The sequence below is a fragment of the Haliotis rubra genome, unplaced genomic scaffold (genome assembly GCF_003918875.1).
Source record: "Haliotis rubra isolate DU_JTF1 unplaced genomic scaffold, ASM391887v1 Scf46, whole genome shotgun sequence".
Lineage (NCBI taxonomy): Eukaryota > Metazoa > Mollusca > Gastropoda > Lepetellida > Haliotidae > Haliotis > Haliotis rubra.
Genome location: NW_025767146.1, coordinates 1583240 through 1599032, shown reverse-complemented (window position 1 = coordinate 1599032; position 15793 = coordinate 1583240). Strand labels below are relative to the sequence as shown.

General features: G+C 42.4%; 1 protein-coding gene across 5 annotated transcripts in view; it reads right to left on the bottom strand.

Moving 5' to 3' along the window:
- LOC124290186 (neuronal acetylcholine receptor subunit alpha-10-like) overlaps positions 1-15793 on the bottom strand; it is a 200625-nt gene that overhangs the window by 40055 nt on the left and 144777 nt on the right. For 4 of the 5 annotated variants that reach the window (XM_046726881.1, XM_046726882.1, XM_046726883.1 and 1 more), the window contains 2 exons: positions 14919-15028; positions 7841-7843 (listed from right to left, as the gene is read on the bottom strand). In XM_046726881.1, coding sequence (XP_046582837.1) covers positions 7841-7843; positions 14919-15028 — 113 coding nt within the window. The remainder of the gene's footprint in view (positions 1-7840; positions 7844-14918; positions 15029-15793) is intronic. The other variant, XM_046726886.1, reaches the window with a different exon arrangement.

Genomic DNA, 15793 nt, shown 5'->3' with positions numbered 1-15793 from the left:
AGTAGCCTCTTACCCTACTAGTATCAATAACCTCTTTACCTGTTGTCAACAGTAGCCTCTTACCCTACTAGTATCAATAACCTCTTTACCTGTTGTCAACAGTAGCCTTGTCAACAGTTACGCTACTAATATCAATAATCCCTTTACCTGTTGTCAACAGTAGCCTCTTACCCTACTAGTATCAATAACCTCTTTACCTGTTGTCAACAGTAGCCCCTTAACCTACTAGTGTCAATAACTTCTTTACCTGTTGTCAACAGTAGCCTCTTACGCTACTAGTGTCAATAACCTCTTTACCTGTTGTCAACAGTAGCCTCTTACCCTACTAGTATCAATAACTTCTTTACCTGTTGTCAACAGTAGCCTCTTACGCTACTAGTGTTAATAACCTCTTTACCTGTTGTCAACAGTAGCCTCTTACCCTACTAGTATCAATAACCTCTTAACCTGTTGTCAACAGTAGCCTCTTACCCTACTAGTGTCAATAACTTCTTTACCTGTTGTCAACAGTAGCCTCTTACCCTACTAATATCAATAACGTCTTTACCTGTTGTCAACAGTAGCTTCTTACCCTAGTAGTATCAATAACCTCTTTACCTTTTGTCAACAACCGCTTTACCTTCTGTCAACCACGTCTTTCCCTGTAGCAATATTTTCTTTGACCATTGGTAACGACAACTTTTTCCCTGTTTTGTATATAAACTATATGCTCCTTGCTATTATCGCCTTAACAAGTTACGTCCTGTCTAATCACTAAGTCTTTCTCGTTCTTATTCCACATCAGTAATTTTTTGTTCTCAACATTCATTAGAGCTTCTTTCCGTTATAATGTCCATCCTTGTCTCCAAGATTATAACTGACCATCCTTCATGACCAAAATTCCCCAGTACCCCTTAAAAATCATTGCGTGTTATTGCACCTCGACGCTGTGAGACGTTGTTCGAAATATCAATTATTGGATTGTCTGGACCAGATTCGATTATTTACAGCCTGTCGTAGCGTAACTGGGATACTGTAGACGTGTGGCGTTACATAGAAAACAATGGATCTACCAAAACACCATGCCGTTGTTTTGTACCCCTACAAGGTTAGATACTGTTCATAATATCAATCATTGGATTGTCGGGTCTAGACTTGACTTGCAAGTCGCTGCAGTATCGTTCGGTGCTTTTATCGGTTAAAGAGACATCTTCCATATTGCCATCTCTGCCACATAGCCAATACTTAAAATCATTACTTTTTTTCTTATTATGTTCGATGATCACTCCTTCCGTCACCATGGACATCAACGACCACTTCCCCCTCTTATTCTGAAGGACGCGTCGATGTAGTGGACCCCTAGGCCTGCGATGCCCTATTATTTCCAAGGAACACCTGTGTGTCATAGATCCCTGTCGTGACCTCAGCTCTGAGAGCACTTGACACATGTCACCAACCCATGTCGTCGCTCCCCGCATAGATCATTAAAACCACTTCCCAGGTGTCATCAAAAATACTTCCTGTCATTTCGAAAACAATCTCCCCAAACAGTTCCCGTATGATATTTCCTCTGTAACCTCTAACACCTTATTCCTCCCCTAAGATTCAAACGATACATACGTCCCTTAAATCCTCGTCTTATCATCTACTGGCGATCTTTGAAATTCCTCTTTCCCATCATCAACAGAAGAGAGATTGAACGTATCACTTACATGCAGCTATGGAAAATGAGAAATCGTAGTCTTGAATGACAATATCTGTGTTATTTCTGCCTATACACTTAACACATCCTTCAGCAGTTGTGTTGTTATAGTAGGGTCTGCAGACAGCGACACAAGCAGTCTCCTAATGGCGTCTATTGAGTTTCGGTGCGCAAGACTTACATAAACGGCCGATAGGAAGCGTACAAGCGTCGCGTACACAAATTAGCTGGCCTCCCAGCGAGGAATTAAAACTCACAAATCTAACTGCCTGGAGCCGATGACCCAGTTCGATTATTTCCATAAAATAGGCAATAATTTCATGTCTTTGTGAGTCAGCATGTGAGAAATAGCCATATATCACCGCGTTTATCATTACAACCGCCGCCGTATCTAATAGTATGGGGCCACTTTCCTATCTGTTTAAGCGATAAGACTGGACGAGACGCGTACCCTTAGACATAATATCTCAAACGATCATTTGGCCACGTTTGAATCAAACAAATTGGATAATTATTTCAAATATGGGGCGGAAAATGCGACAATTAACAAGCATTTGGGGCCGGTGAGTTGAAGAGAAAATCAATTTTATAAATTTAGTTGATTGATGGTTTCATAGGCTGCTGGCGTGCGGTAAGGCAGGCAGGTCGGAGCCGCGTTTGTCTTGATGTTGTGGCCCAAGTAACTGACCAGCCGCCTGACCACAATAAGCACGGTCACCGGCCACAGAGAAGACTGGCCAGGCGGAAGAACCTGGGTCTGAGGACAACGGCACGGGCCACGAAATACCTCGGAGACGAGCAGGGACCGTAACTCATACAGAAAAGTTATTATCCCGTGAAGTTTAGTTTTAAATATCAATAAGTTCACTTGCGCAGAAGGACTGATCACTAGTGCATTCCTTCTGGAATTAGTTGGCTTATGACTGTCATGACCCCTAGAAGGAGATGGTAGACTAGCGGTAACCAGTAAATGGGCGAGTAATCCCACTTCTGCCTGCATGACGGGAGTCTGGCTGGACAACAATGACGAGCAATGAACGATGTTCCTCATGTAGTCAATGGCGGAGCGCAGCTTGTCACACCTATTTAAGTCGAAACTGAAAGACAGTTTCTAGGTGTTCATATTCACATATTACATCTGTACAACGCCTCGTTCTCTACCGCGTGGTCGGAGGATATTTGTTTTGTTGGTCTACTGATAAGTGAGAGTCAATTCCATGAGTTATATAGTGAAACTATGTGTCGTGATTAGAGCGGCTGTTACTTATCTCACATATACACACAAACGAGAAGTATCGATAGCCCATTGTCGATCAATATATGCTGTGCTTGTATCTACGGGTAGAGTTGGTAAATTAGGAACACACTGATAACGTACGTTTAATGTATGGTCTCCGTGTGTTTTACATAGCGGAAGCACGAGTAATATATATGGGGTCGTACGTGTGGTATATAGAGGCAAATTGGGTAACATATATCGGTTCGTACGTGTGTTATATTGAGGAAGCTGGAGTTATTTCGATATAGTAATTTCCTGGCAAACGTCGACCGTAGTTCATTCCAAGAGGTCACACCGTTATGATCGAATATCCAACTTGAGATTCTTCGTACGCCGCAAAAAGTTCAGGATTGAATGGCAGTTTATGATTACACTTTTACAACAGTAAGAAGCCTGTGGGCTCGGAGAGCGCCAGGACCAGAGCGTGAGTTAGCTCACTGAACTCGGCTCAGATTCCAATTCAAATATTGCTTCTGGAACAGATCTGTTTCTTCAGAACGAGTATTAGATGTCCTCTCGTACTGGGCGGAAATTAGTTCAATCATGTTTCTGTTGCTTATTTTTTGTCAGCTATTTAACCTCCATGTTAAAATCATAAACACAGGAATGGCCAATTTGAATATTGGCTTCATGATCAGATTCCACGTGTTACGGTTCGATGGCATCACCATTAATATCAGGACTCTACAAATGCCTCTGAAATAGGGACTCATAATTAATGGAATGGTTCCACACACCGACGTCCCTTTGGGAGTGTAACCAAGTTGTGAAGAAGACATGTCGCGTAGCGTTGTGTCCAAGACATGTCGCGTAGCGTTGTGTCCAGCCCGGGTATCAGGGACAGGGTAGGTGACCAGTTTAAGGCTCCTGGTTTGTCGGACATTGCACACTGAGTTGACATTTAGAATGAAAAACTCCTTAATTGAAATCAATAGCAAAAAAGAAACAACTGAAAAAAGGTCCAAAGCATAAAACAACAAAACATGAATAATGAAAACCAAAACAAATAAACAAAAAGTAACAACATACAACAAAACAACAAATCACACACATGCTAATACACACCCACAAATAGAGCATTCGGAGAGTTGCAGCTAGCAAGCGTTCACTCACTATTTTCATGGGTAACTTGAACTGTATTTTGACAGAGACGAATGTCTTCCGATATTAGCTCATTTCTGACCTTGGAAGTGAATAAATAGCTGATGTTATCCACTGCTTCAAGAACGCAGCGTCCTCTGAAGCAGCACCAAGGAACGACATTCTATTGCCGTAGGTATAGACAGAGAAATTGATTCAAACTAGCATGATTCATATTCGTTCAATGTCACTACAAAAGGAAGTCAGCTCAAACAAAATCAAAGTGGAAAATGTAGGAAAGCTATAAAAACATGATGCCAGGTGTTCGCGAAATGAATCAGGACTAATCAATAAAGGTGTTACATGTTGCATGTGATTCCAAGTGAGGAATTATCAGCCATCACAAGTAGTATCAATTTGGTGTAGTGGAATTGTGTAGAAAACTAGGCAATTAGAAATATTTCACTACAATCAGAAACCCCCAAACTAGTTTGTATAATCAATAAGACCATGCAGGCTAATAGACAAGAACATTCGCAATACAGTTGCCAAACGCCGTCCCTCCGGGGCACGGTGGAAGGAACCAGACTAGGGGCAGGAGCAGCCAGGTCACGGCTTCTCACAAAGAGGCTAGCAGTTACAGCGATAGGCACAAACCAAAGAGATGGATGGTCATTACATTGATATCTTAGGCAGGCTGCGCGTGACCTTAAGTTTACAATCTCAGATCAGTACACATCTCATTTATAATAGCAAATGACGTAAGTATTGCACTGGACATGCATATGTGGCGAATCGCGGAAACACATGGGTATACTGTTACATACATTAGAAGGCACGTCTTATGTTTATATACGAGAGAGGGATGGTGGGAGATTTCAGATGGGGCTGGGAATATATATGTGGACACTTCATAATTTTGAAATAAAAAAACAAACAAAAAACTAAACCAAAACAAAAATTACAACCGAAATAATATGAGCCAAAATTTGTAGGATTTATTTTGCAACAATGCATTTTGGAGGCAGACAATCTTATCTCTTTTCAACAGTCTATAGAATATATAATGTTTATTGGAACAAAGGATTTACTTTCTTGGATAAAATACCAACCCCTCCCATAAAATCAGTTCGTCGATCCCTTACCTCCGATGATCTAATTCGACGATGTGCCTCCGACGTTCATCATGTCAGTTAATTACAAGGAGAACCTGCATCCAGAAGTCACACATGCCACGCCAATGGCGTTTGTCATGAGAATGAAGAGGAGAGAAAAAATTTGAAGGCGCCAGGCAGATTCAGTCACTAGTCAAACAATTTAACAAGCCTTACAGTTGAGTTGAAGACATCCATGCATGCTGTATAGCGGTATGAAACATATTCCTGTTATCTGGACATGGAAACAACAATAAAGTGGTACACTCCTGTTCACTGGAACTTTTGCATTACGAGTAATTAAGGTGTTCTGTGTATTATCATAATACTACATGATCCTGGATAGCAAAGCTAAAAAACATCCCTACCTATCCGATTTCTAGTATTTCGTTCACGCATGATTTCATGGTTACCTCACACCATCTGAAAGTATACTACAAATATACGCCATCGTTTCCAATTTTGCCTGAATATAAATACAGTCACCACAAATGCTATACAAGGCTTTAAAGAGATCCAGTGTATTCCAATTGAAAAAAATCGTTTCTGAAAATAGGATACATTTACATATATTATCGAAAGCATAGTAACTCGACTTATTAGAAGGCAAAGTTATTAGATATTCTATTTATATAAATGTGATCCGTGGCATGGCGAAGACTTCGCTGCCAAATGAGGAGAAACCAAGTCACTTCAACCCTTGAAGTTGTGTATGCTCAATATGTCTCAACTGTGAAATAGTTTTTAATTTGTCTGTAGGTAGATGCTACGGATATGCATGATGTCGTAATAATTCCGACTTTAACAGGGTAACCTTCATCAAGAACATGCCAGTTAATATTATCTATCACCTTGGAAGAAGGTATCAGGTTGAAGTTTGAGGACGTTCATACAACAGGGTAAAGGATTGTGAATCATGAATCATACGTTACCCTAATGGTATGGTCTACATACCCCCTGCAATAAAATAGTACAACTTAAACATGACTCTGGTAACACACACCTTTAACACCTTTAGAAATATTTCACTACAATCAGAACCCCCCAAACAAGTTTGTATAATCAATAAGACCATGCAGGCAAATAGACAAGAACATTCGCAATACAGTTGCCAAACGCCGTCCCTCCGGGGCACGGTGGAAGGAACCAGACTAGGGGCAGGAGCAGCCAGGTCACGGCTTCTCACAAAGAGGCTAGCAGTTACAGCGATAGGCACAAACCAAAGAGATGGATGGTCATTACATTGATATCTTAGGCAGGCTGCGCGTGACCTTAAGTTTACAATCTAAGATCAGTACACATCTCATTTATAATAGCAAATGACGTAAGTACTGCACTGGACATGCATATGTGGCGAATCGCGGAAACACATGGGTATACTGTTACATACATTAGAAGGAACGTCTCATGTTTATATACGAGAGAGGGATGGTGGGAGATTTTGAGATGGGGCTGGGAATATATATGTGGACGCTTCATAATTTAAAAAAATTAAAAAATAAATAAATAACATCAGAAATAATATGAGCCAAAATTTGTAGGATTTATCTTGCAACAATGAATTTTTGAGGCAGACAATCTTATCTCTTTTCAACAGTCTATAGCATGTTTCATGTTTACTGGAACATAAGATTTACTTATTTACTTTCTTGGATAAAAAACCAATCTCTCCCATAAAATCAGTTCGTCGATCCCTTACCTCCGATGATCTAATTCGACGATGTGCCTCCGACGTTCATCATACGTCAGTTAATTACAAGGAGAACCTGCATCCAGAAGTCACACATGCCACGCCAATGGCGTTTGTCATGAGAATGAAGAGGAGAGAAAACATTTAAAGGCGCCAGGCAGATTCAGTCACTAGTCAAACAATTTAACAAGCCTTACAGTTGAGTTGAAGACATCCTTGCATGCTGTATAGCGGTATTTTGACATGGAAACAACAATAAAGTGGTACACTCCTGTTCACTGGAACTTTTGCATTACGAGTAATTAAGGTGTTCTGTGTATTATCATAATACTACATGATCCTGGATAGCAAAGCTAAAAAACATCCCTACCTATCCGATTTCTAGTATTTCGTTCACGCATGATTTCATGGTTACCTCACACCATCTGAAAGTATACTATTTCCAAATATACGCCATCGTTTCCATCGTCACCACATATGCTATACAAGGCTTTACATTAAGAGCAACCAAAAGAGATCCAGTGTCTTCCAATTGAAAAAAATCGTTTCTGGAAATATGATACATTTACATATATTATCGAAAGCATAGTTACTCGACTTATTAGAAGGCAAAGTTATTAGATATTCTATTTATATAAATGTGATCCGTGGCATGGCGAAGACTTCGCTGCCAAATGAGGAGAAACCAAGTCACTTCAACCCTTGAAGTTGTGTATGCTCAATATGTCTCAAATGTGAAATAGTTTTTAATTTGTCTGTAGGTAGATGCTACGGATATGCATGATGTCGTAATAATTCCGACTTCAACAGGGTAACCTGCATCAAGAACATGCCAGTTAATATTATCTATCACCTTGGAAGAAGGTATGAGGATGAAGTTTGAGGACGTTCATACAACAGGGTAAAGGATTGTGATGCATGAATCATACGTTACCCTAATGGTATGGTCTACATACCCCCTGCAATAAAAGAGTACAACTTAAAAATGACTCTGGTAACACACACCTTTAACACAGTTCTGTATAAAGGCATATCATAGAAACATAAGCCTTTGCTACCATTGATGATCTGGTAAAATATTGCAATACTTTTATCAATAAAGGCATGGTACTTTATGAATGACTACTCCTATACTCTCTGCTATGATACGACATATATCTTGAACAGTGTCACGTACAATGTCACCGTGTTGGTACTGTATTAATCACCGGTATCCAGTGTTATCGCTGCTAAATCTTTCATGCATTTCACTTGCTGCTTTTGTTCTGTTAGATGTATGAGTCCGTTCTTGCCGTGGAATGTCACTGTTTATTGAGAGGGGTATAAGAATCTATACAGAAACGTCGTAGCATAATAGTCATAAGCTGTCCCCCACACAGTATAATGGCTTTATAGTTACTCTTCTTATTGTGACTTCTAAAATGCCAATCAAAGAGTGAGTGAGTGAGTATGGTTTTACGACGCTTTTAGCAATATTCCAGCAATATCACGGCGGGGGACACCAGAAATGGGCTTCACACATTGTACTCATGTGGGGAATCGAACCCGGGTCTTCAGCATGACGAGCGGACGCTTTAGCCACTAGGCTACCCCACAGCCCGCCAATGAAAGAGATAACTCGTACATCGTCGTTAACAGGGGATTCCTGTGAAGAGGAGGTATCATACTCCACATTGCCTTCTTCAGAAGCTTCGAAAATGGGTATGACGTTTGCAATGTATACATGCTTGTATTGGCGGTATGTCTTTATAAGAATCGCTGCTCATGCTATCGACCATTGATTGTTCAGGCCTCACACTTAAACGACGACATTGTATAATAACTGTGCATGCGTAGAAAAACAACAGTCACTCACTTGTGTAGCAAGAAATGACAGCAGTGTCGAGTCTCGTTCTTAGACACTGTTCGATAAATTCTTGACACAACTCTTACCATAATCATAAAACGAATAGGAATCTATTAGTCGATGCACGTTAAAAGCACACGAAAGCCAATTCACGTATTGCTGTGGAGATTTAATGTCGTAAAGTCAGAGGTGCTGTCTTCTAGAAACTCGTATATCAAATGGCATCGGGAAGAACATATGTCTAGCTTCACCGAGACCTGTTATTTAACACTGGAAAAGTACATACATTTGAAATTTCTCTGGTTTGTTGGATTTCGTATTTATTTCAAAATATCCAATTGTCGTGTAAACCGATAAAGATCACATTCTGTTGCTTTCTACAAAATATGACATATGTTGACTTAATTATCCGAGCACAGCTTCCCCAATGGATACGTGTATCCGGCTGAATCAGCAGTACCAATATTGTAATAAAGACATAACGAAATGATCACAAGCAAGTAACGAGTTTTTCAATGCAATTGTCTCCATTCGCTCTCATTTGACATATTGACTGAGACTTTATTATGGTTTATATGCCGAACATTTCATGATCATGTTTATATTGTTTCTGAGAGTATAGGACCAGCAGTTCGTGTGTGTTTTCATCAGACCAGCCACCTGATAATAATAAAATGTAACATCTATTGCAGTAAAGAATTAGTAATATTCTAGAAATAGAATACACATGGCCATATTTTGATCGCGAAGTATGGCATTTAGTCAGCACTATAAAATATTATTCATTATAAGAGTGACAGTGATCAGTAAGTATTTATGTCTACTGTCACTCTAAGAATATCGGACAAAGTGTAACTTGACAAAAGTAGAAGATACTTCTTTAATTTATTCCCATCCTAAGCTTACTGGACAAAAGTAACTTACAATATGTATTGTCCGTCTATGAGTATCGGGCAGGAGTAAATACTTATATTCATTGTCAGTCTGGGGAAGCTGAGATAAGTAAGTACATAATATATATTTAAATTTGTCTAAGAGTATCGGACAAAGATAGTAATACACATGTTTATTGTCATTCTAGGAGAACTGGACTAAAGTAAGCTATTATATTAATTGTTATTTTAAGAGTATTGGACAAAAAAGTAAGTGATTGTACTTATTGTTCATCTGAGACTATTGGAAAAAGTACGCAATCATATTTATTGTCAGTCTAAGATCACAGGACTCAAGTAAATAATTATTTTTATTGTCAATATCTAACCGTATTTGGCAAAAGTAAGTAATTGTATTCATGTTAGAAATACTGGATACAATGAAGTAAAGCTATATCTATTGTCAGTGTTATTGTAGGTGACACTAAGTCCATGTTCCGTTCAATCATTTAACGGAACGCTTCAGAAGATGTCCACGTAGGAAGGCTTGAGCGTCCTGCATGAGCGATGGGGAGGCCCATCCTAACACATGCGGATTAAAATCCTTTCCATTTCAACTACAAACATTATTGATCATGCGCTTCAATCCTCTGCAGTAAAAGGCGAGGTGCGTATGCCGTCAGCTTTGCTTAAACTTTCATTTATACATAATGATTCGCTTCTTGGGGAAATTGCCCATGGGAGCGATTCCATCTTTTATAAGCTGGACATGTTAACCTCCGATATCCTCATTTAGATCTCTCTATGAGTCATTGACTCGGATTCAAAGTCGGTTTACATGCAAACGTCATAACACAATCCGTGAGACGACACCACGGAATATCGCAGCGCCAATATTTGCTTAAATACACACGGTGCCTCCACTGACAGGCTTTAAGTGAGGAGAAATCAGTGATAATAATCGTGTTTGCTCCAAACAAGCAGAAGCATTAACTTGCACAATTGTGGCAAAAACATTCGTGGTGATTCTCATAATCGTATGCTATTCACAGACCAACAGACACAATACAATACGTGATATGAATTGTCAATGTTGCTACTGACTACCTACTGATCTGACCAGCGACTGTATTGTGTGTCAATACATCAAATGTATGCGACGTCAAGATGTGGACATACAGTACGTGACACGCCGTCATGATAAGGGGAGACAACTTGTTGACACTACGCCATGGTGAGAGGTGTGACATGTAGGTGTAAGAATGTGTGGCATGTGACAGTGTGTCATGACCTGGGGAGACAATGTGTGTTATCATTTCATAACGTGCAGTAGACAGCCTGTGGGACGTTATGACATAATCGTCATAATCGAGTAGAGACACCCTCACGTAGCCATATAGCGTCATGGTCCTGAGATGACAAGTGTTTTAATTGCGTCATGATTAGAGGTGGAACGTGTGAGACATCCCGTCATGATTAGAGGTGGAACGTGTGAGACATCCCGGCATGAACAGAGGTGGAACGTGTGAGACATCCCGTCATGATTAGAGGTGGAACGTGTGAGACATCCCGTCATGATCAGAGGTGGGCCGTGTGAAACATCCCGTCATGAACAGAGGTGGAACGTGTGAGACATCCCGGCATGATTAGAGGTGGAACGTGTGAGACATCCCGGCATGATCAGAGGTGGGCATGATCAGAGGTCAGAGGTGGAACGTGAAACATCCCGTCATGATCAGAGGTGGAACGTGTGAGACATCCCGTCATGATCAGAGGTGGGCCGTGTGAGACATCCCGGCATGATCAGAGGTGGGCCGTGTGAGACATCCCGGCATGAGCAGAGGTGGAACGTGTAAGACATTCCGTCATGATTAGAGGTGGGCCGTGTGAGACATCCCGTCATGATCAGAGGTGGGCCGTGTGAGACATCCCGTCATGATTAGAGGTGGGCCGTGTGAGACATCCCGGCATGATTAGAGGTGTCCCGGCATGATCAGAGGTGCGAGACATCCCGGCATGATCAGAGGTGGAACGTGTGAGACATCCCGGCATGATCAGAGGTGGGCCGTGTGAGACATCCCGTCATGATTAGAGGTGGGCCGTGTGAGACATCCCGTCATGATTAGAGGTGGGCCGTGTGAGACATCCCGGCATGATCAGAGGTGGGACGTGTGAGACATCCCGTCATGATCAGAGGAGGAACGTGTGAGACATCCCGTCATGATTAGAGGTGGAACGTGTGAGACATCCCGGCATGATTAGAGGTGTGCCGTGCGAGACATCCCGGCATGATCAGAGGTGGAACGTGTGAGACATCCCGTCATGATCAGAGGTGGAACGTGTAAGACATCCCGTCATGAGCAGAGGTGGAACGTGTGAGACATCCCGTCATGATCAGAGGTGGGACGTGTGAGACATCCCGTCATGATTAGAGGTGGAACGTGTTCGACATCCCGTCATGAGCAGAGGAGGAACGTGTAAGACATCCCGGCATGATTAGAGGTGGAACGTGTGCGACATCCCGTCATGAGCAGAGGAGGAACGTGTAAAACATCCCGGCATGATCAGAGGTGGAACGTGTGCGACATCCCGTCATGAGCAGAGGTGGAACGTGTGAGACATCCCGGCATGATTAGAGGTGGAACGTGTGCGACATCCCGTCATGAGCAGAGGAGGAACGTGTAAGACATCCCGGCATGATCAGAGGTGGAACGTGTGAGACATCCCGTCATTAGCAGAGGAGGAACGTGTAAGACATCCCGTCATGAGCAGAGGTGGAACGTGTGAGACATCCCGGCATGATCAGAGGTGGAACGTGTGAGACATCCCGGCATGATCAGAGGTGGAACGTGTGAGACATCCCGTCATGATCAGAGGAGGAACGTGTGAGACATCCCGTCATGATCAGAGGTGGGCCGTGTGAGACATCCCGTCATGAGCAGAGGTGGAACGTGTGCGACATCCCGTCATGATCAGAGGAGGAACGTGTGAGACATCCCGTCATGATCAGAGGTGGGCCGTGTGAGACATCCCGTCATGAGCAGAGGTGGAACGTGTAAGACATCCCGTCATGATCAAAGGTGGAAAGTGTGAGACATCAAGGCACAATCAAAGGTGGAAAGTGTGAGACATTCAGGCGCGATCCAAAGGTAACGTTACTGTCGATAAGTGACATGCTGGTAAACATCAAGAATATGACATATATGATATCACAGGTGTGTTAATATAACACACAGTAACTTGCTAAACACACACCGTCGGAATTTGAAAGTCTAGATTAACAGTCTATTTCATAGTTACGGCTGTTGATTAAGATATGACAGTCTGCATTCGATATTTTGCTACATCATCATCTTCAGGCAGATTTGGTCAATCTTAATACTTCTCTTGCCTGAGGGGGCAACTCTCCACACACCTATATTGGTGCTGATTCCTCCGACCCTTCTTTAACTGTACTCCAGTCTAGGGTTGTAATGACATGTTCCTGGCGTTAATTGGTATCTTTAAACCCGACAAAGATATTTGGTGATGAGCAGACGCTCGCGCACAGTTAAGATGGCACTCTATTCAAGTAGAAGCTAACATGCTCTGGGCAGATTTATGATCGGGGCTTAAACTATTGTGGTTTTTAATTCCTGGATCTAAACAAATTAGCTGGTTTTATCGAGGAAGTGAGGAGTGTTGGTCGCCTCGCGGCGGCATCATCGACGCAACGTGGCGGCAGGCGGTTCCGTGATAGATGACTTTATGTAATTGGCGGCCGTGTGGCCGGGTGTGCGATGAGGCTGAAATGGTTGCTTTATTGGTGGAAGGTTAGCGCAACTGATAAATCTACAGGCCAACACCGGCCGTAGCATAGTCTCAGTCTAATAGCTAACGATAGTAAATCGAACTTCATTAACTACTCCCAGCCAGTCATCAACTGCTGGTAAAATGATAAAAGTCAATAAAACGACCTGTCATTTCAAAACAGCAGTAATAATAGGAGTCCTAATTCCCGTTGCTACCAATCAACACTTGGGTGCAGTTGTACCTCATCTCCTTGAGTGGACTGTCACTTAAGAAAGACTGTGACAACGTGCCAGGGATTGATTGTAGACGTATCACTGGAATACTTGTGTGTTGTCTGTCAACAAACTCGTTCATAGCGCCTTGGTAGTGTTGGGGTGTCAGATATTGCAGGTAATGTTGGTATGACACATAGTTTGGTTGAGCAGAGATGACACAAGTTACAGGTAGTGGAGAGATATCACGTGTTACAGGTAGTGGAGAGATATCACGTGTTACAGGTAGTGCAGAGATGACACATGTTACGGGTAGTGCAGAGATGACATATGTTACAGGTAGTGTAGAGATCATACATGGTACAGGTAGTGCAGAGATCATACATGTTACAGGTAGTGTAGAGATCATACATGTTACAGGTAGTGCAGAGATCACACATGTTACAGGTAGTGTAGAGATCATACATGGTACAGGTAGTACACAGATCACACATGTTACAGGTAGTGTAGAGATCACACATGTTACGGGTAGTAGAGAGATATCACGTGTTACAGGAAGTCGAGAGATCACACATGTTACAGGTAGAGTAGAGATCACACATGTTACAGGTAGTACACAGATCACACATGTTACAGGTAGTACACCGATCACACATGTTACAGGTAGTACACAGATCACACATGTTACAGGTAGTGTAGTGGTGCTGCAGATAGTATTACAGCTGTAGGTAAATGCTGCTATCTTTTCCGATAAACATTTCCTTGGGATGTGTCTGTCAGAACGACATGCCTTACATCTGGCATTATTAGCTCCAGATTACATACCGAGTTGGCCACAGATTATATGAACATATCTGCTGCATCTACTGATTACATATCTGTCTGAGCTACAGATTACATGCCTGGGCGACTTGCAGAGAATTTTAATATGTAAGTCACCGCTACAAATAAAAAAGGCAAAACGGTGCTCGTACGACTCGAACGTAATCCCTTTATAACAAGCCATGCGTTCCTAATATTAATTAAAAGTATTTGACTGAAATAGACGCCGTGTCGGAATTGTCCAGATCGGAGTAGTGCTGATTGAAGTTTATGACGTATAGACGGGGGACAAAGTTCCACCTGGAAAGCACTCATAGCTACGCTGAGAAGTTGACAGGGACTGTATAATGCGTGTGACAGGTTAACAAGGTACATTTTGTAGACCTGTAGAAAGAGCCCTCTCATAGCACACACACACATTGGGGTAGAAGGTATTAAACGAGCTTCACGTAACACGCAGCCGAAGTCGAGGAGAGATGAGGTTACTTACAAATTATATAACAGGATGTCGGGAAGCCAGATCTTGTCAGATGGGATGCGGATGTCGGTTATGTTGTCGTATTCCTCCTTCTTCCACGCCAACAGAACGTCCTGCCACTCCTGAAACAACAATCACATATGTCACACGCCAACAGAACGTCCTGCTAACCCTGAAACAAACATCACATATGTCACACGCCAACGGAACGTCCTGCCAATCCTGAAACATCCATCACACATGTCACACGTCAACAGAACGTCCTGCCAATGTGAAACAACCATCACATGTCACGCCAACAGAACGTCCTGCCTAACCCTGAAACAACCATCCATCACATGTCACACGCCAACGGAACGTCCTGCCAATCCTGAAACATCCATCACACATGTCACACACCAACGGAACGTCCTGCTAACCCTGAAACAACCATCACATATGTCACACGCCAACAGAACGTCCTGCCAATCCTGAAACGACCATCACATATGTCTTAAACCCGCCAACAAGAACAGGTTCTGCCAACGTCGGGTCACACGCCCTGAAACAACCATCACAGGTCACACGCCAACAGAACGTCCTGCCAATCCTGAAACAACCATCACATATGTCACACGCCAACAGAACGTCCTGCCAATCCTGAAACAACCATCACAGGTCACACGCTAACAGAACGTCCTGCTAACCCTGAAACAACCATCACATATGTCACACGCCAACAGAACGTCCTGCCAATCCTGAAACAACCATCATATGTCACACGCCAACAGAACGTCCTGCTAACCCTGAAACAACCATCCATCACATACAGAACACGCCAACAGAACGTCCTCCTGCTAACCCTGAACCACACATATGTCACACGCCAACAGAACGTCCTGCCAATC